The following is a 27,245-nucleotide window of genomic DNA, read 5'->3' on the forward strand; positions in this document are numbered from 1 at the left end:
TTCCCTCGTAGAGTGCGTTGCCATAGTCCAGTCTACTGCTAACAAGGGCGTGGGTGATCGTTCTTCTGGATTCAATGGGGATCCATCTGAAGGTCTTGCGAAGCATGCAGAGGGTGTTAAAGCATGAGGATGAGATGGTGTTGACTTGCTGGGTCATAGAGAGCGATGACTCCAGTATGAAGCTGAGGTTGCGTGCGTGGGTAGTGGGTGTTGGGGCGGCACCTAGAGTGGCAGGCTGGTTTGTTAGAGCTGAAGATGATGATCTTGGTCTTAATCGAGTTCAGTTTGAGGCGGCTTGCCTCCATCCAGTTGGCGATAGTGTGAAGTCCGGTGTGGAGGTTGGTCTTGGTAGTGGCGGGTCCTTCGTGAGTGAGAGGATCAGTTGTGTGTCGTCCACGTAGGAGACTATTAAGGCCGTGGGATCGGATGATGTTGGCGAGCGGCGCCATGTAGACATTGAAAAGGGTGGGGCTGAGAGAGGATCCCTGGGGAACTCCACAGATGGTCTTGACGGCTTTTGACAGGAACGAAACGGAGCGAGGCGGACTCTCTGAGTTCTGCCGGAGAGGAAGGATGTGATCTTTAAGGTCCCTAACTGGAGCAACCAGCGAGAGACCTGCCTAAGGTGATTTTTCTTCAGTGGTTGCTGTGACATGTGGAGTGAGCAGCCCCAATTCAGCAGTTTCACCTAAAGAGCCACTGGGTACCCCCTTGAGGAACCATTGATGACAGGTGCTTCACTGGTTTATCTATCCTGGTTGTTGATTTACACATTTCTCTGCACCCCTGATGTTCAAAGATCTGAGAAGACAGCGGAATACCTGTCCTGCACAGTATCTGATCATAACCCAGTCCTACTGGTACTGGTGTGAGAAAAGAATGATCGCACTGACATGTTGCTGTTGACGAATCCTTCCAGAAGGTGCTCAGTCATATTAGAAATTGAATCCGATGCTGGCCACAAACAACACATTACTACTCCACACTCTACTGTAGCCCATTAACTTGCTCTTTAGCAGACAAAGAACATTTCTTAATGCCCCTGACTCTACCAACACTGCCCCTCGATGAGGCAGAAACTCTGCGAGGTGAGATAACTCTGCCATAGATCCGAGCTGCGATTAAGGCTTTGGCCAGAGGGGAAACACCGGACACTTATGGCCTTTGATCTGTATGCCCCCTACATGGAGGACCTGGCTTCTACACTGGTAAACCTTTTCTAACATGGCCAAGAATGGAGGCTTGCTGTTGCCATCCACCCATGAAGCTCTAATAAGCCCTTTACTGAAACCTAGGAAACCTGTGCATGAAAAGGGAGCCTATCGCCCCGTTCTATCCTGAATGTCGCTGATCAGATACTTAGCAGAATACTTTCTGTTAGACTCCTCCACAACATGCCCACACTCATACACGCAGATCAGACAGGATTCATTCCAGGGCAAAGCACTGCAACTAACATGCGGCAACTGCTCACAACACTGGTTGAAGACACCTGTGATCGCGCACAGATAATGATATTCGCTGTAAACATAGAAAAGGCCTTAGACGATCTGGAGTGGGTCAATCACTGCAGTCATGCGAAGCTTCCAACTAGGCAATAACCTCATAGCCTGGACCAGACTCCTGTAAATGGACCCTATGGCTAGGGTGCGCACTTCTCAGAGAGTTATCGAGTGAGTAGGGGAACCACACAGGGTTGCACTCTCTCGCCGTTGCTGTTCACTTTGGCAACGGAACCGCTGGCCGCCCATGCTAGGAATGTATATTGCCTTATATACTGATGACTTCATGAGGTTCTTATGTGATACATTAACGGCACTGACAGGTGGCAGCGAGCTCCTGGCCTCGTTTGGACAGCACTTGGTTAACTGGCACAAATCACAGTTGTTTCCGACCATAGCGGACCATGGCCCACAGCTGGATGTGCTAGGACTATAGTGGGAATCGAGGTGCTTACACCATCTATGTGTCAGAATAAACCATTACTGCGTAGGTCTGTTGGTAGCAATATAGGTAAAACAATTAGGGGTTTAAAGCATTGAGTTCTGGGAACACTCCTCCTTTCGGTAGTGGGTAAATGATAGTGCTTCTGCAGTTTCTCTATTTCTTCGTGGTGATGCCAATATGGATGCCCAGGACATGAATTCCATCTCAGTGGCTTTCCTATCATTGGCGAGCCGCTGCTGTGTGGCATTACACACTTTACATAGAGGCCAGTGACTCAAGGAGGTCTAGCAGCACCATTCTTAAAGTATTACTATTTGGCAGCACAGCTCCAGTGGCTGACGCAGTGGATGGCGAGCAAATTAGCACCTGGATGTACCACAGGACCTAACATACCAGACGCCCGCACACTACTCAAGGAGCTTATAACAATTAAGCGCTTGAATGTTGATGGTTCAAATTAGTTTCGCGTACTGAATGTTGGGCTTGGTTACAAAAGACTAAGACAGAAACTCCTTATGCTGCAAATATCCCTATGAATTACTTGGATGTGTTGCTTCATGTTGGCAGTTGGTGGGGCTCGGAGGAATGGGTAGAGGCGGGTGCAACCAGGCAAGACGACCTATTTTGAAAATGGAACACTCCTCTTCGAAGAATTCTGAACGACGTATAAGTTGCTCAGAGGACACTTTTTATTGCCTAGGGCAGTGATGAAGGCTGTGAGAAACCACTGGGGAGGCAGGACTCATAAAGCCAAAACAACGCAATACCTTGTTTCATCGTCGGGCACCTTTAAAGCTATCACTTGCTTATACAGAGCCATGCAGGGGGAAATGCGGCTTCCACTGACTGCTCTCTGAGATAAGTGGACAACGGATTTAGGGCGTCCCATACCAGACGAAGACTGGACAGAAATCCTAGATAGGGGTCCTATGGAAAAGTGCCCCCCCAACATGGGGCGAGCACAGCACCTTAGGGGTTGGGGACGCCGTGGGCCGGACCCTCGCACTAGTTGTGCGCAGGCTGGCCAGCTGCTGCCGCCTACACGCCTCGCGAGGCGTGGGGGCGGAAGTAGCGCCTCGGAGTACGTTGGTCCGACGTGGGAGCCGGACCGGTTTAGGCTGCCACGAGCCAATGGGGGGGGGGGGGGGGGGCTTATAAGTGCCCCACCCCCACCCCACCCCCAGAAGGCTTGGCCTTCTTTCTCTGGGCACGGCGGCCTGAAGCAACAGAGGGGTCCCCAAGGGTGGGGTCCCGGTATAACAACAGAGATAGGATCCTGAAGTCCTGGACCAACCTGCGGATGGACACACCAGATTGGGGGTAGGGAGCCCAGATCACTGGGGTGGTCACGGGGCTCATGCCCTGGGCCGCCCCGGTACACCCCTTGGCTGATTGATGTTTGGAGAGGGGGCGGAACCCTGAGCATGTGGGCAAGGAACAGAGGAAGCAGGGGTACCGCCCCCCCTAGGGATACAGGTGACGATCAGTCCCTGTGTGGTCCAAAGGAGGTTCAGGACAGGAAGGGATCCTGTAAAAAATGATATATGGTTACAAATGTAAAAAGTACGTATATCAGTAGATATTAATTTTGGATTTGCAGTGAAACGTTTACTATAGTGTTTTGCATAAGATGATTGGCATAAAATGATTAATGTATTTGATTTTAATGAAAGTATATAAAATAAATACTTCTTCCAACTAAATTATTGTCTTGTTGGTTGGTGTATGACCGGTGTGGGGTAAGGGCCTGCTGGCAGCTTCCGAGTCCTAAGGCACCAAGAAACGCCTGTTTTAAGTTGAGAAACTTTTGTGTATTCCACAGCGCATACCCGACACCGGGAGGTACTAACTGATACTTTGACACCTGGACTGCCGGCTGCCCACCATGTGGGGAGGAATGTGCTGACTTTATACATATGTTCTGGTCTTGCACAACACTCACACTCTACTGGGCGAATATAACCACTACACTCATTGCTCGTATTATTTAGAGAGAGAGATCCCATGTACCTCAGAGCACTGCATCCTTGGTTTGTTTCCACATACAGCTAAACATAAAGCCACAAGCAGATTTCAAGACCTGGCATTCCTGTTAGCAAAACAAGAGATTGCTCATAATTGAAAGGGTCAGAGATGCCCTCTGGTAGAGAAAATGGCAGAAGGAACTTGATAAGTGGGCTGACTATGAGGAGGATTGATCTGCAACTCCTGTTTTGAGAGTAGCAGAGCCTTCTTGTTTGCGCGGGAGATGCGCATGGGAGGCAATGCACGGTATTTTCTTTGTACTGAGGTTAGTTAACTGTGTGACCCGTCCACCCTCCAAGCTCTTGTTTATGCTGTTTGCATTATGGCTTTGTCGAGGAAGTATATTAGGAGGGCGCGTAGGGAGGCATTTGCACCACAGAATTGGCAGTGGTGTAAGCATCGACAAATTGTGTTTTTCACTTCGAATGTTCTTGTCTTTTGTTTAGTATTATGCTAAATTAGGCGAGCAGATCACACGTTAAAGCGATTAATGTGAGTACTTCAGGCTGTCAGCCTGAGGTTTAACTCCTTCTGACGTGCGTGCTGCACACCCACAGTCCTTGGCCTTGCGGGGCTGAGAGCTGCACTAAATGTCTCGGTCACACACGCTTGTACCAGCAAAGTAGACTCCATTCCTTGATTGTGGCAGACAGCTTGACAAGCTTCTTAACACAGACCAAAGGAAGAACATTTTTCTGGGCGATTGAGTTAAATAACAGGATTTCGATAATGAACCTAAATTGGCATCTACAGAACCTGTTCTATATGCAAAATCGGTTGGTATTAGCCATAGCATTTCTCAACGTCAAATGGCTTGTGCATCAACAGTACATCTAAATAAGTGTAAATTGATGGGTTAAAGCACCCAGTACAAGCCTCTCAATTGCCCCGGTTTTTTCCTCACAAAGGCATTTGTTTAGCAGTTTTTCTCTTATGAATCCTTGGCTGCTTCACTTAACATGAATTAATGAGCAGATACTGAACAGCACTTTATGGGTTACTTGTCATTCCAGGTATACATGAATTGTATTATATTTTCATACCGGGAATGGGTGTCTTGTTTGATTTGTATTAATACACCTGGGGAGGTCTCCGTGACATACACTGTGCTCATGACTTAAAGAATTGTACTGCTTTCTGTCTCCAAACGCCTTCCAATCCATTAGGGTTTTTTTGTGTGCCGTTCCACTGTATTTCCTCATAGCCAACAATATCTTATGCAGCCCATCTCTTGACCCCTTAAGTGTGTGCAAGCCAGGGGCAGTTCTTGACTAGACTAATGTCGATGAGGGGGAGCCACTGTGCACCGTGAGATGTCTACCCATTTTCTTCATATTGGCTTACCTTTGCTCTCTGTTGCCCAAACATGACCTTTTCCCCAACAAATCCCCATGCAGCAGACTACCTGACTCAGTGGCCCGCTGATACGAATAAGTAGAAGCAGTGCCGATCTTTGTTTTGTGTCCAGCATAATTCATTGATGTTGTTTTGGGCCTTGCATTTCAGGACTACTTGTGACAGCCAGCTACAACATCAGAGAGCCATAAAATAACAACATGACGTGTCATTGAGCTGTTCCTTTATCACATAAAGACTTACTCAGTTGTGATGGGTAGATGGTTCTTTTATTATGAATGTATGAGTTTGAAACTCACTCCCCCAGAGTCTCTAGCACGATCCCTCTGCCTTCAGCTTCGAATGAGCCCTTAAGACTCATTTCAAACTCCTGCTTTCCTTTGCAATGCTGCAACCGGTGGATTAATCAGCACCTAGAGTTGTTTCTTGCAGGCTGCTTAGAAATGTAATAATCAAAATCGCCATTGGAGCAGTTCAATAAAGGCGCTGTCCTATCGCAGTTGCTGGCAGTGAGTGCATGCTTCATAGTTGCTGTGCAAATATTAGTCAAACAATCAGTGATTTCTAAAGCGCAGCTAAAAACCTGTATGGTCTCAAGGCTCTGTTTGCGGGCGTGCTACTCAATTGAAGAGCCAGGTCTTGAGATCCTTTCTGTACTGCTTTAGTGATGCAGTGTGCCTGGGTTTAAGAGGTAGCTTGTTCCATGTCCGGGCTGTGAGGTAGGAGAAGGATCTTCTTGCTGCTATGCTTTTCCGGATCTTAGGAACGGCTATGAGGGCGAGCTGGGAAGAACAGAGTTGTCTGTTTAGTACGTAGAAGGCGAGGCGGTGGTTGAGGTATGCCTGTCCTATGTTGTTTAGTGCCTTGTTGTTGTGGATCAGAAGTTTGTATGTGATGCGCTTGTTGACTGGGAGCCAGTGTAGGTCTCTGAGGTGGGAGGAGATGTGGCTGTGTGGGGGGATGTCCAGGATGAGGCTGGCTGCTGCATTCTGGATTCTTTGTAGTCTTGATTGTAGTTTCTTGGTGATGCTGGCTGTTAAAGTTGGCATCGTTGGCATGAGCTCCCCTAACTTTTTGCCTCTGTTTTCCAGGTTGCTGATGTGTGCTGGACTCTGTTTTTGCTGTTTTTGATACTCTGGGGACTTTACCACTGCTATCCAGTGCTAAAGTGCAAAGGCTTCTATGTAAAATGTCTATGTAATTGGCTTTCTGTGATTGGCATAGTTGATTTACTAGTACGTCCCTAGTACAGTGCACTAGAGGTGCCCAGGGCCTGTAAATCAAATGCTACTAGTGGGCCTGCAGCACTGGTTGTGCCACCCACAGTAGTAGCCCTGTAAACATGGCTCAGAGCTGCCACTGCAGTGTCTGTGTGCAGTTTTAAACTACCAATTCGACTTGGCAAGTGTACACACTTGCCAGGCCTAAACCTGCCCTTTTTGCCTAGGTAGCCCCATGGGCAGGGTGCAGTGTATGTTAAAGGTGGGGCCTGTACTTATGTGCTTTACATGTCCTAACAGTGAAATACGGTTTTCACTGTTGCAAGGCCTGTCTCTCTCATAGGTTAACATGGGGGCTGCCTTTAAATATCATTAAAGCGCAGGTTCCCTTTGGGAGCAGATACAAATTTTAGAGTTTAGGGTCTCTGAGCTCACAATTTAAAAATACTTCTTTTAGTGAAGTTGGTTTTTAGATTGTGTGTTTGAAAATGACACTTTTAGAAAGTAGGGATTTTCTTGCTTAAACCATTCTGTGACTGTCTGTTTGTGGATTGCCTGTCTGGGTCAGTTTGACAGTTGGGCTGTTTGTGAATTCCCTCAAATACAGTGAGATAAATGGAGCTGGTGTGTAGCCTGCATATCCTGATGAGCCATCTGTGCTAGAGTGGAGGGGTGTGCCTGCCCTGAAACAATGCAGTCTCCAACCCCCTGGTGTGTGTCTGCGGCCTGGCCTGGGCAAGGCAGGATCTTACAAACAAGAGAGACTTTCCTTTGAAGTTTGCCTACTTCAAAGGCAGAAAGGGGTATGAGAAGAGTCCTCAAAACCCCTGAAAGTCAGATCACTTCTGGAATCAAGAGGAACCTCTGCAGAGGAGAAAAGCTGAGGAGAAGTGATGCCCCTGCCTGTGACTGTGCTTTGTTGGGCTATCCTGCAGTTGTTGCTTCTGCTTGTGAAAGGGGACAAAGACTTGACTTTGTTGTGCATTCCTGCTTGAGAAGAATCTCCAAGGGCTTGAACTGAGCTTGCCTCCTGTTGTTGAAGTCTCAGGGCCATCAAAGACTTCCCCTGGCAGCACCTGGACTCTGCTGAGGCTCCTCCTCTGCCGAGTGGTGCCCTATCCAGTTCCTGGGCCCTTGCAAGGTGAGGTTGGCAGCGAGAACTGAAATATCTGCTAGAGACTTCTAGCTGTAGATTCCTTACCTTAGAATTCCCTGGCGTCCGCTTCGAATGCGGAATTTTTCTGCTGAGCAGTACCTTGCTCGCACCGTCATGTGGCGATGTTCGGATCCATGTGCGTCGTCTGGCTCGGGCGTGGTGTCGTCAGCGTCGTTGGAGTCTTCTGTAACGTCAGTCTTCCATATAAGCGCCACCTTGGCGCGCATACGTCAGTTCTTTTCCGTCCGCGCCGGTTAAGCGCAGATCCGGAAAGAGCTCCTTTTTTTTCTTCAACGATTGTCGAGATTTTTTCCTTGATTGTTTAAACATGTGTTCCAGAAAGACAGGATGCAAGCCGTGTGGTGCATGTCATTGCACCATGTCGGTTACGGATCTGCACAGAGTGTCTCTCTGGTGTCTCAAAAAGGACCACGATTCAACATAGTGTTCCGACTGTCGGGCCATGGCTCCAAAGGCCTTGAGAGAGAGATCCCTCAAACTTCTGGCTGCCCGACAGCTGTCTTCAGTCTGCGCGACTCCGTGGAGGTTACGTTCCCGCAGTAGGAGGAGGTTGCGGCACCGCTCCCAGAGCCCCAAGTCCTCTTCCTCGCATTCGAGGTCATCCAAACATTCAGGTAGGAGGCACAAGAAGAATTTTTCCCCCAGATTTTCTCACATTTCCCAGGGCAACTACGTGCTTCATATACCAGATTTTCTAGTTGAGAGAACCATTCAACCCCAGCTCACCATTTATACATCGATGGTGCCGCGAGGCTTCTCCATAGTTGTGCAATGTCTCTCTTAGCCACCAGGCATGCAACCATCACAAAGGTTCAATCTGCTCTTGGCCTGCCCAACTCTTCCAGAAGTCCCAGCAGTGCCACTTTAACAGTCAACTCAATCGGACCCCCCAGAACCCCGGAAATCTCCAGCTTCACCGCCTCCCAATAGGGACACACCCACAGACATTCCCAGGCTATGTGCAGAAGGTGTGCCTCCAGATGACCACATCTCAGACAGCCAGGAGGCCTCGTCGGACATATGTGTTGTCGGCGCAATGGGGACAAATATGTCATAGGGTAGTAATTGATCTGTACCATCCGTAGGCATGGGGATATAGCCAGTTCTCCATGTGCAAGGTATGCTTCCCTCCAGTCGTCTTCATTCAGCTCTCCCACCCAGGCCATCTACCTGTCTCGCAGCCTGGCAAGGCCATCAGGGGCATTAGTGAGCAACGAACAATTAGTTTGAATAACGGCTCCCTTCTCTAGGTGGCCCATAAAGAGTTTAGCCTCAAGAGGACTATGATTTGGAAGGGACTAGTCCGGCGTCAGGTGGGCCTGTAGAGCGTGGCGCAGCTGGAGGAAGCAAAAGAACTGGGTATTGGCCAGGGCATGTTGGTCCATGAACTGCTGGTGCATGTGTGTTTTTAGCAGCTCGGATTACTTGGATCTGTTTGAGCTTTTCCAAGACATTATTTTCTTATACTTATCGTAACATGTGATTGTAAAAGCTACAATCTGATATAGTGACCTTATTTCAGTTTCTGTGGTAGTAATGCCATTGAGAATGTGTATAAGGTTAGAGCTCTTGTGTCTGATTATATTTTTAATGGTTTTAATTGTAATTAAATGAATTGCGCAGTGAGCGCAGCAATACAGGTTCCTCGGCTGCATGGCAGTGAAAAATAATAAATCTGTCCCAAGGCTCGTTCAGAGCTGCGCTCCTGACAAAACCCAGGCTCCATCAAAGCTGAGCCCTTGATAACACTCAAAATATGCTCCAGATAATGCTAAAAAGACGCATGGTAAGCTTTTGATATTACAACGAATGTGTTATTTATAACTGTAGGAGGCTGGCCTGGCTTATAGTGGGTACCTTGTGGTACTTACACCCTGTGCCAGGTCCAGTTAACCCTTATTAGTAGAATAGAGGTTTTTCTAGCAGCTTAGGCTGATAGAAGGTAGCTATGGCAAAGCAGCTTAGGCTGAACTAGGAGACATGAATAGTTCCTACTATACCACGTATATCATATAGCACAATATCATAAGAAAACACAATACTCAAGTTACTAAAAATAAAGGTACTTTATTTTTATGACAATATGCCACAAGTATCTCAGTGAGTACCTTCAGTTAGAAGGTAAGTAATATACACAAGTTATATGTACACAAACCCAAAACAGGTAAGTAACAGTAAGAAAAGTAGTGCAAACAATGTAGAATCACAATAGGATGCAATAGGTGAACATAGGTCTAGGGGCAACACAAACCATATACTCCAAAAGTGGAATGCGAATCACGAATGGACCCCAGACCTATGGGAGCTTGTAGAGGGTCGCTGGGACTGTAAGAAAACAGTCAGCGTGTCCAAGATACCCCACCCCAAGACCCTGAAAAGTAGGAGAAAAGTACCCCTACTACCCCAATAGGACACAATAGTCATGATAGGGGGATTCTGCAAGAACCACAAACACCAGCAAAGCACTGAAGACGGATTCCTGGACCTGACGACCTGCAAGGCAAGGGGACCAAGTCCAAGAGTCACGATAGTGTCCAGGGGAGGCAGGAGCCCAGGAAACCCCGGATGAAGGTACAAGAAGGCTGCCTCTGGGTGGAAGAAGCCAAGGATTCTGCAACAACGAAAAGGGCTAGGAACTTCTCCTTTGGATGGAAGATGTCCCACGGCGTGCTGGAGGTTGCAGAAGTGTTTCCACGCAGAAATACCGCAAACAAGCCTTACTAGCTGCAAGGGTCACGGTAGAGGTTTTTGGGTGCTGCAGGGGACCAGGAAGGACCAGGATGTCGCCCCTTGGAGGAGGAGACAGAGGCCGGGGCGCTCAGCAACTCAGAGAGCCCCCACAGAAGCAGGCAGCACCCGCAGAAGTACCAGAGCAGGCACTTAGAAGATTTGTGAACCGGAGTCCACGCAGAGTCACAAAGGAGGGTCCCACGACGTCAGAGTCCAACTCAGAGGGTTGAGCACTGCAGGACAGAGTGCTGGGGACCCAGGCTAGGCTGTGCACAAAGGAATCCTTAGAGAAGTGCACAGAAGCCGGAGTAGCTGCAAATCACGCAGTACACAGGTTTGCAGTCTAGCGTGGGGAGGCAAGGACTTACCTCCACCAAACTTGGACTGAAGGATCACTGGACTGTGGGAGTCACTTGGATATAGCTCCTGTGTTCCAGGGACCACGCTCGTCGAGATGAGAGGGGACCCAGAGGACTGGTAATGCAGACGTTTGGTGCCTGCATTAGCAGGGGGAAGACTGTCAACCCACGGGAGATTTCTTCGGAATTTCCAGTGCAGGGTGAAGGCAGACAGCCCTCAGAGCATGCACCACCAGGTAGCAGTTGAGAAAGCCGGCAGAATAAGGCGCTACAAGGTTGCTGGTAGTCGTCTTGCGACTTTGTTGCGGTTTTGCAGGTGTCCTGGAGCAGTCAGCGGTCGATCCTTGGCAGAAGTCGAAGAGGGAAGTGCAGAGGAACTCTGGTGAGCTCTTGCATTCGTTATCTGAAGAATACCCCAGAGGAGAGACCCTAAATAGCCAGAAAAGGAGGTTTGGCTACCAAGAAAGGAGGATTGGCTACCAAGAGAGGTAAGAGCTTATCAGAGCGGGTCTCTGACGTTACCTGCTGGCACTGGCCCCTCAGAGCAGTCCAGTGTGCCCCCAACACCTCTGAATCCAAGATGGCAGAGGTCTGGGACACACTGAAGGAGCTCTGGGCACCTCCCCTGGGAGGTACTGGTCAGGGGAGTGGTCACTCCCCTTTCCTTTGTCCAGTTTCGCTCCAGAGCAAGGCTGGGGGATCCCTGAACCGGTGTAGACTGGCTTATGCAGAGATGGGCACCATCTGTGCCCATCAAAGCATTTGCAGTGGCTGGGAGAGGCTACTCCTCCCCAGCCCTTCACACCTATTTCCAAAGGGAGAGGGTGTAACACCCTCTCTCAGAGGAAATCCTTTGTTCTGCCTTCCTGGGCTGGGGCTGCCTAGACCCCAGGAGGGCAGAATTCTGTCTGAGGGGTTGGCAGCAGCTGCAGTGGAAACCCCGGAAAGGCAGTTTGGCAGTACCCGGGTTCTGTGCTAGAGACCCGGGGATCATGACAATTCCATGATCTTAGACATGTTAAATGGCCATGTTCTGAGTTACCATTGTGATGCTATACATAGGTAGTGACCTATGTATAGTGCACGCGTGTAATGGTGTCCCCGCACTCACAAAGTCCGGGGAAATTGCCCTGAACTATGTGGGGGCACCTTGGCTAGTGCCAGGGTGCCCACACACTAAGTAACTTGGCACCCAACCTTCACCAAGTGAGGGTTAGACATATAGGTGACTTTTAAGTTACTTATGTGCAGTGAAAAATGGCTGTGAAATAACGTGGATGTTATTTCACTCAGGCTGCAGTGGCAGGCCTGTGTAAGAATTGACTGAGCTCCCTATGGGTGGCAAAAGAAATGCTGCAGCCCATAGGGATCTCCTGGAACCCCAATACCCTGGGTACCTAAGTACCATATACAAGGGAATTATATGGGTGTACCAGTGTGCCAATGAGAATTGGTAAATTTAGTCACTAGCCTGCAGTGACAAATTTAGAAAGCAGAGAGAGCATAAACACTGAGGTTCTGGTTAGCAGAGCCTCAGGGATACAGTTAGGCACCACACAGGGAACACATACAGGGCACATACTATGAGCATGGGGTCCTGCCTAGCAGGATCCCAGTGACACAAGGGCTAAGACAAACATACATACAGTGAAAATGGGGGTAACATGCCAGGCAAGATGGTACTTTCCTACAATAACTTTACACAAAACATGCTCTGATTTGCTGAGGATAACACCTGAATTAATTAACACATCGCTCTGCCTTCTATAAGGCATATAATAATGGAGTTGATTGAGTATCTTATATGTATGCACACTTTAGTTTGTGTTGGTTGCTTGTAAATTACTTATTAAAATATTTTGCTTTAGTGCTTTTCACTTTTGGGTTCCAGTGCCCAAGACTATAATACCTCTACAGCACAAGACTGATAGTCTCCTTGAACATGAGAAGTGGAATGTACTGAATTAAGCCTAAGTCCAGAAAGATCTTCAGTACTGAGGCATACCACAGACATCATAACATTTTACCACCACACAGAGTTACACCAAATAGCCTTGGTAAGCCCCATAACTGTCAGTGGCCTCACAACAGTGCTACAGCTTCATGAAGCCGATGGTCGATGAATGAATGCGTGGGTTTTATAAAGTGCACAGCTACTCCCAGGAGTGTCCCAGTGTTATGCACTCGAAGGTGCAGGAGCAGCTGCACTCTGCGTTTGGGGGACATTTTAACTGTGCTTTAGTGGTTGGCTGAAGAACTTGACTATTCGCTCGGTTGGCAAGCACTGAGCATTTGCTCACCGTGGGCACAGTTCTTTCATTGCTGTTGATGCTCCACTCTTGCCATATATTCAGCACTGCCACTATTAATATATTTATCAAAGCACATATATACAGACACACACAAGGACTGCTCAATTCAAGCATCGTGAATATGCCTGACAAAATAACATTGAAATTGAATGTTGGACCAGAGCACTTTTAAATGATATTTCTCCTGTTCTTTGGGCCAAGTAATGTGGATGTGATGCATGAATTTGCTCTCAAATGTCCTATTCCTTTGTCTAGTTATGCATTTTTTTGCCTTTAGAGCAGAAAGTCAGATACTTATGTATTCAATTCTGATGTGCAGGACTGGGTACTAAAACAACTGTGGTGCCATTGGTGCTGGACCGTTTTCAGTGTAGCAGTAACTATCAAACAATTGTGATTGTGAATGAGTAATCCAGTTACTAGCCATATCTTTATTTTGGAGAACTCTGACACCCTCAAATAGTTGTGAATGAACAAGATACTGTGATGTATTTAAAGCACGTTTTCCCATAATCGTGAATACAATATGATATTGAGTGTTCATTCATAAAAAGCGCGTCCACTTTTAAATGGCATCCTCATGAAGCTGAGAAATCAGTAGAAATTACCATTGGGAATCCTGCTCATAGGCTTAACCAGTTACAATATTGTGATCTCTTTTAAAGACCAAACCTAAAACGACTGGTCAAAACTTAGTGGACCCTATTCACAGAGTCACTTACATATGTAAATCAGACTTAACAGGCTCAAATGGATGGATTAATAACTTTGAAACTCTACCCTGCCAAGGAAATGGTTGCAGGTTTCTTGTCAAGGGATTCTGTAAACCCAGTTCCTGAATGGAAAGAGGAACTGAGCACCACCCCAATCTTGGCAAGGGTGCTGGGGAAGGGTTCTGATATATTCATCTCGGAGAAAATAAATGTGTGCCATTGCAAAACTGTTTTATTTACCCTTAGTATGAGGGTCACACTTTTCAGAATATTTGTAAACCTCTGAAAGGAAGAAGCAGCTGCTTTTTTACATAACTTTTAAGCCTGTCATTAGAGTCTGATTCAGGATCATTATATTTTGTTGTTAGACCGTCGCAAACATAGTTCTGCATAATATAAACAAATTTCAGTAGTTTGTAAATGTTCTGTCTTGTTTTTGTTCACTAGTCCTGCCAACTGACTGTCTAGTTTATTATTTTGTAAGGAGATAGTGCAAAACATACACTTCATAATGATGTCATGTCCCTCTTTATTGATTGTCTTCTCCCTGATTTCAAGGGGTGCCACAGAACCACTGGATGGCACATGCTGCGGTGCCTTCTTAAACTCTCCCTACCATACTGATTATTAAGGAGATTGTTGTGTTTGTGTAAAATCTATAAAATTGCTTCAAACAATTCAAAGAGTAAATGCCATTCAGGAGACCTGGTCAGGCGGTTCGGGTTGTACTGTTCCTATTGGAGCAAGAGCAAGGTGTGCTATGTGCATATCTGAAGTGGCATGGTGGACAAAACAGCAATGGATCAGCATGCGCCAAAGTAATTACCTTTGGCTGAGATTTGTTTAAGCATTCCACCCACCACTGTTTGGTTTTCTGCCACAGGACTCAGGCAGCACCATACGGATGAGGTCCAAGTAGGTTTGTTCAGTGGGGGCCTGCCCTGGTAATTTCGTCTGACTATCCTTATTGGTGAAGGGCCAAGACTGATTTACATATGTTCGATTCGTGTCTGAGGTCCCTTGGTGGGCAGAAATTGATGATCTGAAGTGTACATGGGTAATTACCAGTGACTGAGATGAATTCAGGCATTCCACTCATCATTTTTTTGTTTTCCTCATAGGCTAAATGTGTGCAAGCCATTTTTTCATTTTCTTGTGCTGCTTACATGTTCCCTTTCATAACATTCTGTGAGACTTACTCTTTTTAGCTGGTACATTCGGAATATAGTGCCATAAAGTGTCCCAAATGAAACCATTTTAGTAAATTGTTTGAACGAGAGATCCCCCCATACTTCCACTCTCACTCCTCCATTCCCCCAGGAGGTGGGGCTTTACTCACGAGAGCACCCCACTTCTGCAAATATGTTGACATATGCTCTAGACATTTTATAGGTCTGATTAGGCAGTTATGATTTTAGTGTTTAATTTTCAAGACAGAGTAATAGACTGTAATGTTCCGTGATTCAGTATAATCAAGGTGGATACGATCTGAGTTCCCCTGTATGTGTTGGTTTACACTGTTTGGGTTAAAAACAAACCCTGGATGATGGGTCCAGTTCACATTGCATCACAAAAAGACCACAGAAAGCTTCCCAAAGTGGTGTGTGGTTTAGACCAAGAGTGTCAGACGTGGTCCAGTTAAGTCTGGTACATACTATGTTGAAAGGGTAACCACTAACTCTGTAAATGAGCACCTGGAGAATCACTCTATGTACATTTACCTCACTCGAAGGAATATCCTGGAAATATGGTATGGAAATGGCCCTCCTTGAGTGTCAGTTTGAAACTGCTGGCCTAACCCAAAAATCATCTGAGGATGCAAAGGAGATAAGGAGGGTGCTGGGCATATGATAGAGACAGCAGTATTAATAACGGTTTTTTTTATATAGTGCATGGGATTCAAGCTCAATGAGCCAGCGAGGATTAATGCAGTCAAAGAGCCAAGCATTTTACATTGGATGAGGGCTGCAGCACGCATAAGCAGGGTATGGAAGTGGATAGAGTAAGGTGAACATTGGAAAAGGACCGAGTAGAAGAAGAGCGACTCAGACCATGTGAAGCTGTCTGTCACGTGGCCGGTGCAGTAATAGTAAATAGCAAACATTGAAAAAGACAGTAAGTCTCCCGTTGGCTGCCAGCCCTTTTGCTTTGTTAGTGCTTGTTTTGTTTTGCCTTGGTTTTTATATAAGGTTGTTCTGAAGCTGCGGGCACTTGCGAATTTAAAAAAAATTAAAAAAGCAAATTGAAAAAAAGCAAAAATATAATTTGATCTCAGAGCTCACATTGGCCTAGCAGTCAGTGATGACATTGAAGGGAACCTCCCTGTGTGTGGACATGCTCCCTTACAGTGAAGTTAACTAATGGCTTAAGTGGGCGTACGCCCCCTGTATGCTGTTGTGTGTAAAAGAAAGATATGAATGACATACCAGTCCAGTGGATGAAGGCGGCTGGCTGGAAGCCCCCATAAGAGAGAGAGAAAGAAACATATATAATTTAACTCCGATCAAAAGGTCTTGCTTTCCTTATACTCAGTGGGGGAGGGGAGAGACATGCCCCTCCTTTTTAAATTAATGGAAAAAACGTTCCCCTATTTCTTATTTAAAGACAACCGTCCCAGGACACCGTCAACTCCGATCGTGCAAATGCTTCAGCTTAAGTTTCATTCAGGAAGTCTCCTGTACTTTTAGACAGAGGGGGGGCAGGTAGCTTAACAATAAACAGGCCTTCTTTCCAGGGTGCCTCCTCGCCTAACGAAATGCAAAGGCGCACACCTGTTTAATCTGCAAATGTAAAAGGGCCTTGGGAGAAGGTACTGTTTGAATTGATCAAATCACATTCTTCTCCACTGGTAGTGCAAGAGTTACCAGCTGAGCTCTGCAGTGTGCTTTTCAGGGCAGTTAGATAAAAATAAAGCGTTGTCTACAGTCTGGATATTACTGAAACCTATATTTTGAAAGCACCGTTTAATCTGAAACCTTTTTGCACATTTGGTAGCAGTATGTCTTCTACTGGGTGTAATGCAAGTTTAACATCAGGACACGTTTTGTCAGTGCTTCCTGTCACTCGATGGGCCCTCGTAGCCAATTCTCCATTGCACCAACACGATTTCACTCTTTGGCTTTCTGGTTACAAACTGACCTTTCAGTGCATTAACTAGCTGAGGTTTCATAATTATAATAGTGCACATACCACTGATTAACTTAACTTTTTGAGTTTTTTTCATTTAAGTTGTGTTAGATATGTAGCTACCTGAAGGAGAATATTTTGTTTTTTTTAGCCACACCTTTGACGCCGCCCCCACACTCATTGCATTCATCATCACAGTTCCCATGCTTGTTTTTAAAGCACTTGGACCGCTGCTTATACTAGACCTGAAAAGGGTAACGTACAGAGTTAGGCAACAGTACTGAGCCAAGCTAGATAAGGCGAGAGAAGAATGTCATCTGTAGCCAAAGCTGGCCTGTCTCTCCTTGTAGCTATCAGGGCCCCATCACCCACCATTTGTCGTGTTTACGCGACTAATTACGCCAAACTCAGAGCTTCTCTACTCCAGCTTTGACGGGAACGGGCTAGGAGAGCGGGTTTCAGTGAGTGCAAATTGAGTATAGGTACTAAGCATCTGCGACGTCGTGCTGATACTCTGGTAACAGGTGAAAGTTAACAGCGTTTGGCAGTACAAATGAGACGTAAAGTAACTAGGGCTTGGTGCATGCTCTCCGTCCATGGCAGCTCCTTGCTGCCAGTCCTGTGCCCCAGCTTCACCTCCCGCTGTAATGCAAACAAGGCGTCTGTCATTCGGGGGGAGGGCCGCCATCTGCCGGGGGTGCGGCCGGGTCTGTGGGCCTTCGTCCAGCAGCGGTTTAACATACACCAAAGACAATGGCCTATGCTAATCATCATTTGTAAAGAGATCACTGAATGTCATTCCGCTAGAGTAATCCCTCTCTAGGGCATTTTGCTGGAAGCTTCCCCACCCCCAAGCATCCCTGGCCGCTCACTTATTGTTTGCGAGTAAGAGAAGAGTGAGCCACATTATGCGGTTTTCACTGGAGGCGGGAGGCGGGGGAGGGGGGTGGTGGGGTTGAGGGGGTGCCCTGGTGGGCTTCAGGAAGCGGGAACTGCTTAAAGACTTCCAGGCGCATGGGTGTGGATATCAGGTGGTGTCAGAAGCCTAGAGTGAAAACATTCTCGCATAAAATAAGATTGCAAGTGCCATCATATTGCTCACATTGCGTTGTCTTTAAGTTTAGCATGGCAGCATTTCCGTTAAAGTGGATTTACAAATTAATAATGGGCATTAGAACGTCATTTCTAAAGAGTGTACCCGTTTACAGCGCAAGACGCTATTATAATTGTTCCAAGCGAAACTAGCGCATAGTGCCTTCTCTCCCCCCCCCCCCCCCATCCCTTCTACTTACTAGGAAGACAAGCAACCGTCTTTGAGTGAAGATCATGCACGTTGAAATGCAAGTTTTTCAAAGTGACTGATGAGGCTGTTGTGGAATTTACTGGTCTCCTACCTGAAAACAGAGAGCAACTGAAGCTTAACATGTTGTTTAGTACATTCCTTCACTCTACCTGGGCTGCAGACCGTTCCAGTCCGACCTCCACTCATTTTTTCGGATGAATTAATGGCAGGCATAGTTGTGCAAGACTGTTTTCTCGGTGCACTGTCACAAACCCCGATGGTCATAAACTGCCCCCTGCTCAGTTTCCCTTTCACCTCGAGTTCAGGCTGGAAAAAATATTAAGGGGATATTTATAACTAGATTTTCCTATAAGCCTAAGGTTGGCATTCAATTGCATTACGTTATCCCATCCCCCCCTGTACCCATATTCTACCAACTCTCCATATTAATTTGCTTTGTTGTTGTGCACTTAAGAAAGCGTGGCCTTCGGCAGCACACCGTGTTCCCAGTCCCTTTGGCCGCAAGCTTGCTGGATGAAACCTTCTACCCTGCCCATTAGGCTACTTTGCCTAGTATCCATGACGCCCTTGCCCTCAGAGCACAACATTTGACTGTACACAACTGGCTGTGGACACACACCGTTTTTGCGTCCCTACCTAGAGTTCCCCTTCAACTGAGCGTGGCAGGTTCTCACTGAGCATGGACTGCCCAACAAAATCCTTCAGGTCAAGGTGCGAGATCTGGTTTGTAAACCTAGTAAAAGACACATGAGCTAGAATCATCAGCTTTCCCGGTTTGGACACAAACATTGCAAAGTATTTTTTTTTTTTTTTAAGGCATATTGCACCAGTCTTGATGTTCTACAACCTCCCCTCGGGTGTGCGTGTTATAGCCTTGCCTCCACATTGCACAGTTTCTCTTAGAATGATACTCACGTATTGAGAGCCAGTTCACACTCCTAGTGATGGCCTGTGGAGCACAATGTCTATGGAATCAGATTTTTTCAGCTCATCTGATTCCTTCATGTTTGTGACCCAACTGTTCTGGTTTACACTCCAGGAAGGAAAGCGCTTCTGGGAATTAGAATGATAGCATTCTAATGTACAGCTCTACATGAGACCTCTAAAAAGTAGCAGCCGTTACCTATCACTTTCTTCCTAATGTGTTTTTATTCTGTCTCTAGTTTTGATCGAACACTTGAGCAAAAACTCCCGCAGATCTTTGAATGGAAGTTGCATGACTTTGAACACCTCTATAATGCTCCTCCCTGACCAACCTGCACAAAATATTCTAAGATCCTGCTTAGTTTTACCAAAATTCTGAAAGCTTATATGAAGATATGTCAAATAGTGGTAATGTTATTGGTGCTTTTTTATTGGACTAATAGCCTTGACTAATATTAGAATCGTATCTGAAGACTCTTTTATTAACATTAAATTATGAAAGGTTCACAAAAAGAGGGCCACGGAGCACGCAGGGGCTACTGGGCCCACCTGTGGTGGTTGAGGCCTTTTGCTCCTGTTGTCCCTGGGCTTGACCTATTATGAATCCCACTCAGCTGGACCAAGTACCCCTTCTGCGCTTGACTCTCAGTGGTAGGTGTGGTTGGGTAGTCAAGGCTCCCTTGAAGTGGGGTTGAACGTAGACGGGTCAATGCCCACGACTCAACTCAGCATGAACAGTAAATCAAAAATGTACTTGTTGCTTCACTGCGCGGGGGGCGGGGTTTGGTTGGTTCAAATAGACCAACGTTGTCTGTTCCACCCCACTCAAATGGAACACCTGAAACTGGACTCGGCACTAGCAGTGCCTTTGACTTCTCTCCTGTCTTATTACTTATCTGCCAAACTGGATAGTTTCTTTAGAACTTCGGTCTGTGCGCATCCCTGACCAGTAGAACAAAGGTTTTAACCTATCCTGGGGTTTTTCTAATCTTCTAGTGTCCTGCCGAGGGCACTTCACGGGCCAGTGAGAATAGGAAGTTCCTGTGCACTAATGGGACCCCCTAGCCTCTTGCTAGTATGTGGCTCAGGAGTTACCTGTTCACTATATAGAAGACCATCCTCCCAGCCAACATAGTGTTTCCCAGCTACTCCTTTACTGACCAGATCCTGGGTTTCCTTCTCAAGTTCCACAAGCGTAGGGAATGTCCTCCTGTACCTTACGGAAATCTTCCCAGGTAGGCCTTCCAGCAGCTAACACATCATGCAGCTATGGAAGCAACCTAGACTTCAACAAATGGTCTGCTTCGGGAGCCTCATTCTTCTTTCCTTCTGGAGCAGAAGTGATTTCCTCCATACCCAGTGCCTTCCTGGAGCCGCCCATTTCTGCAGACAACATTGTCCTAGTCCCTGCAAATCAGAGATGATCCCAGCCTCACTCTAAGACTGATGTGCAGCCTGTGCTCTGGTCAACACAGCAGACCTTGTCCAAGCCATTAAGGCTTCTGGTCCTGACATCAAACCAAGGGCAATCAAATAATTGCTTAAAAGACATCCAGCTCCTTGCTTTTCCCTTACCCTGATGTCAATCATGGCCCTCCTTGCCATTGAGCGCAAACCCAACCCTGGCAAGTGGATACTCCATGCCCTCTACACCGACTGCCAGTCCTGCATCCTTGGCTGCAGGGAATATCTCCTCACCCTTAAGGTACTTCTTGTCAACCCTTGTACGGAATGCTCTAGTATTCCTCCTATTCACACTAACTCCCTACATAAATCTCATTGTATTAGGTGGATGTGCTTCAAAGCATCTGGGTCCCTCTGCCAAATGTCCAGTACTACAAGGCTGAGTGCAGCTTGTCCCATTTGGGTACCTTCACCCATGTGTAACATGCTTGCAATCACTGGTGTCAAGCCCCTTCTCTTGACAGTCTCTCTCGTAATGCTCCACCTTGTGGAAATCAAAACAAATCACCACCTTGGATTTAGAAGGGCTTTCTTGCCTTCCCTTTTCATGATGCTCCCTACCGGACACTCCATTACCATTTTCATGTTTCCTGGCCCCTCCTTGAGGCCCATGAGTAGTATCCTGGCTCTTACACTCTGGTTTAAAACCTGTCTGTGGAGAGTTCTTCTCCCCTTAGGCTTAGAACAGTGCTGTTCCAGCCCTCTGTGAACCATGTTAGCCAACCACATATCAGCCAACACTGCAAGGTTGTTGGATCCCTGTTTGGTAGCTCACACCGGTATTGGCTAAGTGGGGTAGAACACTCCTCCCTGAGTCACTCTGTCACCATCAACTGGTTAAGGGACTAAAAATCCTTTGCCTCCATCGCTCCTACCCACTCATTCCAATCACATAATACACCATGAATCCAAGTCTGAAAAGGAACACCATAATTATTTTGCTCGCCACTGAGCTGAGACATAAATCCTTCTAGCCCAACATCAGCCATTTGTTGATCTAGTTTGTCTAGTATTTTTAGTAATGAGCGGAAACTAAGTTTGGAGAAATTTAGATTTTATGCTGGCATTTGATATCAGTTTTAAGGAGGGCTAAGCAGATGTTGAGTTGATTGAGGTTGCTGTACCCTAGTTAGTACTATTGGCTTATGAAACGTAATGCTAGGTTTTTCAGATCCATATTCGGGCTGTTTGTCGGGGGTAGCAATGCTTACACAGAGCAAGGTATGGCACTGAAGTAGATGTCTCTATCTTTCAGTATAATGCGTCCTTGCAACTAGAACTCTTCAGTGTAGTAATTGTTCGCTCAATTTGTACAAGGTGAAAGATAAACTTCTTCACACACTTTTCTTCACTTGTCCAGTCATACTGTGTAAACTCATTTTGTAATGGGTATTGAAGCCCTTGTCTGTGGGGAAAAAAAGAATGCTGAATGCTTAGAAAAGCAAAATGTTGTCAGGTTGACAAATTTCAAAAGTATAAAAAATATTTTAAAATGTATAAGCTAAAGCTTCGGTTTTGTATCTTTTCTTTCCCTGTGTCATAGTCCCCAAAGCCCCAGAAATCGATCCAGCAGACTGCCTGGTGGCAGACAACTGCATCACCGTGGCATGGAGAATGCCAGAGGAAGATAACAAAATTGATCACTATGTGCTTGAATACAGGAAAACAAATTTTGACGGACTGCCGAGAATAAAAGACGAAAGATGCTGGGATGTTATTGATTACATCAAAGAAACCGAATACACGCTCTCTGGTAACTTTTTTATAAAAAATAATAAAAGTGCTCATCTGTTTCTGCAGCCGGTTAGAACACTGCATGTTGACGTCTCCCCTGTAGGTGTGGGGCTATATTTCTGTAGGTCAGGTACTTAATGTGTGACGGAACATGTGACCTGAGAAGAGAACGGCTGTAACCACACTGTGATGCTCCAGGTAGTTTAATGCCTACTGGGTTCCATGCTCAGTGGTTGCTTAATATACATCCATGTATGTTTTTGCAGTTGTATATCTCGCAAAGTTGGCCGAGGGCTTTAGAGTGCTCCACAAGAGAACCCGACCGTGTATTTAGGCACGGAGAGGGTGGGTGATTTGCCCATAACCACATGATGTTGACTTGAGGCCCCTGTTTCCGTTTCAAAGTCTGCAGCTCTAGCCGCTAGGCCACCTCTCCTGGGATTAACTTAAAACACTGACTGCATTGCATGTGCTGGAGGCAACAAGTATAGAAAATTGCCTTTGCTGGGCAGCATGTGGCTCTTCTCCCATCAGCATTAGGTTGTACTGTTTTGGAGTTGAGTTCGTGGCATTCTTGGTAGTGGTCAATACTTAACAGTGTGTTTGGATGGATATATATATATATATTTCGTTAGGTCTTGAAGTTGCTTGCACAGTAGTTAATAAGATTTTAAAGGTAATTACTTTAAAGTGGATCGCCAGTGCAAGTACGTCTTACCTCAGTCTGTCTTAAAAGCAGCAGTCCTAAACAATGTTCTGTGTATTGCACCACCATTCTTCTATGCCGCCTGTCCTGTTGGAACAAGCCAACGTGATAATGGAAGGCTTCTTAATACCTCTTCCACCTGCACTGTTTTCTGACAGGTGTGTACAGTTCAACACACTTACCCTACCTATGGGAGCTGTTCTTCCTCTTTCCTGTTGCATTCTTGCCAAGCAAATGTCCTTGTTTGTACAGTGATAGCATATTAACATGTTTAGTATTATTGTTTTAAAATGACATTTGTATTGCAGGTCTTCGGTTTGACTCAAAGTACATGAACTTCCGAGTTCGTGCCTGTAACAAGGCGGTGGCTGGGGATTGTTCTGATCCAGTGACGCTGGAGACCAAAGGTAACTTACTGCGAGCTGTGGGAGATAGCTATGGACTGACATATTAAATCTGGAGCAGGATTTCTACAGACGTAGACAACCCTTCATTGTGAAGTATATACTTATGTTAGGTATAATAGAGACCATAGAGTATGCATTCATTGTAACATAACTGGCATTAGGCTGCAAATGAACTCCTTGCAAAAGAAGAAACAACCCACAGCACAGGGACTAGGACAATATTATTGTTGGGAAAGCTAATGGGCATCATTTCTTTAAAAGAAAAATGTTTTTGCTACGAGCAAAACCATTTTTTAACTTTCATTGACATAGCAGTCCCTGGCACTGCAGGGAACTTCTTTCTGTGTGGCTGCACTTCTTGTGAAAGAGCAGACTGCTTTAACTCCGTGAAGATAGCCAGTGGTTTAGAGTGGGCTGACCAACTGCCCCATCCTGTACATAGTGGTTGGTAGAAACGTGAATTACAGTGACATACCAATGCATGAAAACGGCTGCCCCAACCCCCTTTTAAGTATATTATGCATATGATTTTTAGTAAAATGAAAAGGTCGTGGCTTGCACCAGAACTTAAGAATTGCATGAATTAAACCAAAAATATCAATGGGCAGATTGCTACTGCTACTTATTGATCATAGTAAAGTAGGACCTCCTGCTTCTCCACTGGTTGTTTAACTGCGCCCCAAGAACACTATCTAGTATATAGTAAAGGCCCCTAACCCTCACTCGTCCCAGGCTCCATTGTACCCTTTTCTGTTCCTACCTGTCCTGGCCACCCCTTCTTACCTGCAGAGCTTGCCTTTCTTTTGCACCTGGCTGCACTGAGAGAACTTGTCTTTGTACCTCTGTTGAACTCAAGGCCATCTGGAAAAGCAGCAGTGGGTTTCTCAGCTTAGATTTAACTGTGCTATTTTGTGAAAGCTGTTACAAGCCTGTTTTTAGGGGCTCCAGCTTGACCGGTCTGTCTTTTTTCTTCCTGTATGTGTATGGTTTTTCCTCTGCCAGGTGGGCTCTTTCCCGTTTTCTTACACTGGTTACACTCCACAATCCTCTCTTCCTGTCCTTCACAATATTTAGTGATTTAAATGGGCCGGTACTGTCCGGTACTGAGTATTGGCACTTTTTTATTTTGAGAAGGAGAGTACCTGCACTTCTCAAGAAAAACAAAATACTTTTAGTTGGAGAGTACTGGCACGTCTCAGAAACAAGCAGGTACTCTGATACACAGTACCTGCACTTCGATTTTTCCATTTCAAGCACTGACAATACTCCAATCCAGCGCTGCTCCTCCCTGCCCTGATCACCCTGGGAGTGGGCCTTTCTTTAGCTGGTGGAGTTGCTGAGAGAATGTTTTTGTCTCTCCTGACTTCAGCCTAATTGAAAAGTGGGAGCGAAGTGCTACACAAGTAGACTGGTAACAAAAGGCGACTAATTTGCTTTTGTTCTGTTTGGCCAGGAACCTACCAAGCTCTTCATATCTCACCCTCCCTTGCGGAGGGTGCAGATCTGTTTAGGGTCTGAGCCAAGACTCCACAAGACGTACCTGACAAGTGCTTGTCTGCCTTTGAGATCATGAAAACCCCTGCTTAACACTTTGGCTTCGTTTGACCTAGCAGGAGTAGGTGAAGCCTGGGCCTTTTAAAGACTGTGTAGCTTCCGCTCTGGTTGCCAAGCTTGATTCCACTGCTTTCCCCATTCATTATGTGCATTTCCGTAGCAGCTGGTAGCATCTATGCTTTAAAAAAGGTTGAAGGCTACCTCTTTGTCATCATCGCCAAATTTCACCCATTTACCAACATCATATTCATTTGATACCTTCTTCGGCTTCCCATGTTGCTGTATGGATTGCTGGGCCTTCTCAGATTATCCTCTTTCTGTGGTGTGCACAGCACGCTGCCCCCTGGCTAGGATATATGTTTTAGTCCAAACTATAATTATATTTTGCACAGCTATCCCTCACATCTCCTCCTCCTCCTAGCAGTTGCACCCCAAGACAAAGTAAGAGGACCTCTCTAGCCACTCATGCGTGACACTAAAATGCTCCCCCATATAGAACATCACAACAATTGCAGCACTTTGGCAAGCACGGAGAAGCCCGCCCCCGCCTTCCCCCTAATGTAGCGTGCTACCTGTCCGTTAGCTCCGGGACCCCACATGGCGATATGAAGTGCCATATTTATATATATATATATATATATATATATATATATATATATATATATCACTGACATTTCTATCTCTATCTGATAGCATAGTAAAGCCCACCAAACATTGTTCATTACACTTGTTAATGTCATTTTAAAATTAAATACAATAAAAACGCTGGCTCGCCGTGATAGGACTGTCCGCAAACGCACGACCTGTTCGCCCTAGAGGTGGTGCCTGGAGAGAAGAATCTAGAACAGACCTCACGCGCCGACGCCTGCGCATTCTTGCCGCACATCACCGCAATAGCAGCTGACAGCAAAAAATGCAGCACTTGGCATTGATTGCCGGGAGCGCTGGTAGGAACGAGTGCAGCGGAGTTGAAACTTTACTAGCTTAATCCTCGAAAGCAAAGAAAAGACAACATTTTGTGTGGCTCAGCTGAAGGTGCCTTTTACTCCACCTTTCGACTTTTATACCCATCAGCATGCAAGGAGGGTTCAGGGCTCTTGACGCAGTGCGGCCTCTGCCTTGTCTGTTCATTTGAGGATAAGGCTTCATTCTTTACCATGCGAATCTGAGAAGGTGCGTCATTTGATGCTTGAACACAATGTATAGAATGTTTTATTTATCGAGGGTCTTCATTGTGGTGGCATGGAAAATAATACTTCACCTGCCCCTGTCCTGCCATTGATAGCCTAGTACTAGCGTCACCTGAGTAAACCCCTCTTCTGATAAAGAGCCTCGTACACAATTTATCGGTGTAAAGTTCTAAAGTGCCTGTCCCTGAAAGGGGAATCCTAAACCCGTTATTTCACTTAAGTGACACTGTCCAGGTGCGATGTACGCTATTTCAAACAGCAGTGTTGGAAAATAATTGCAGACAGCTTAGTCAGCAAAACAATATTACGTATTTAAGGTACTTTTTGGGGGGATTTCACGGCTTATTTTTCCGTTTCTCTGGTTAACTACAAAGTGCTTGAACTGGAAATATAGCAGTGCAGGGACCCACTTTTGCAGAGTTCCTGTTTGCTACTGATACGGGGCTCTGATTAAAAATTATTGCAGAAGTGCTGAAAAGTCGAGACGTGCTTGTGCACGGATAATCCCAGCATCTTTTTAAGTTTGTCCACAGGATTGTGGTTCTCTTTTGGTGTTCATGGATTTTAAAATATTTTGTAATGAAAGCGAATGGCCGTGAGTGCCTTACTCACTGTCCAGAAGAAGTTAGCGTAGTATTGAAATAGTACCACCCCCAGTGGGTATTTCAGAAAATGGGTAAAAGTTCATGCTCCTGTCTTTGAACCCGATTCACAAAAGTAAATAAATATATGTAATTGTAGATCTGTATAATCTACAGTAGGTCCAATGTATTTTGCTGTTGAAGTTCATAAATCCAAATGCACTCTGTTAATATTTCAAGATGCGCAGTCTTTTATTGTTGGTCTGCTCCACATATTCAAATTATTCACCATCGCATCTCCAGTTTTACAGCCAACCAACTCGTGTTTCAGGGACCTCTCCTTTCTCAAGGCTGTAAACAAGTAAAAACGTACATTATATAAACATTACACTTGACAACAGTTTTCTAAAACCCAAT

At 46.0% G+C, this 27,245-nt stretch overlaps 1 protein-coding gene across 7 annotated transcripts in view; it reads left to right on the top strand.

Annotated features, from left to right (window-relative positions):
* FSD1L (fibronectin type III and SPRY domain containing 1 like) overlaps positions 1 to 27,245 on the top strand; it is a 254,699-nt gene that overhangs the window by 147,979 nt on the left and 79,475 nt on the right. For all 7 annotated transcript variants that reach the window (XM_069239766.1, XM_069239774.1, XM_069239791.1 and 4 more), the window contains exons 7-8: positions 22,200 to 22,409; positions 23,405 to 23,503. In XM_069239766.1, coding sequence (XP_069095867.1) covers positions 22,200 to 22,409; positions 23,405 to 23,503 — 309 coding nt within the window. The remainder of the gene's footprint in view (positions 1 to 22,199; positions 22,410 to 23,404; positions 23,504 to 27,245) is intronic.

The sequence above is a fragment of the Pleurodeles waltl genome, chromosome 1_2, assembly GCF_031143425.1.
Source record: "Pleurodeles waltl isolate 20211129_DDA chromosome 1_2, aPleWal1.hap1.20221129, whole genome shotgun sequence".
NCBI lineage: Eukaryota > Metazoa > Chordata > Amphibia > Caudata > Salamandridae > Pleurodeles > Pleurodeles waltl.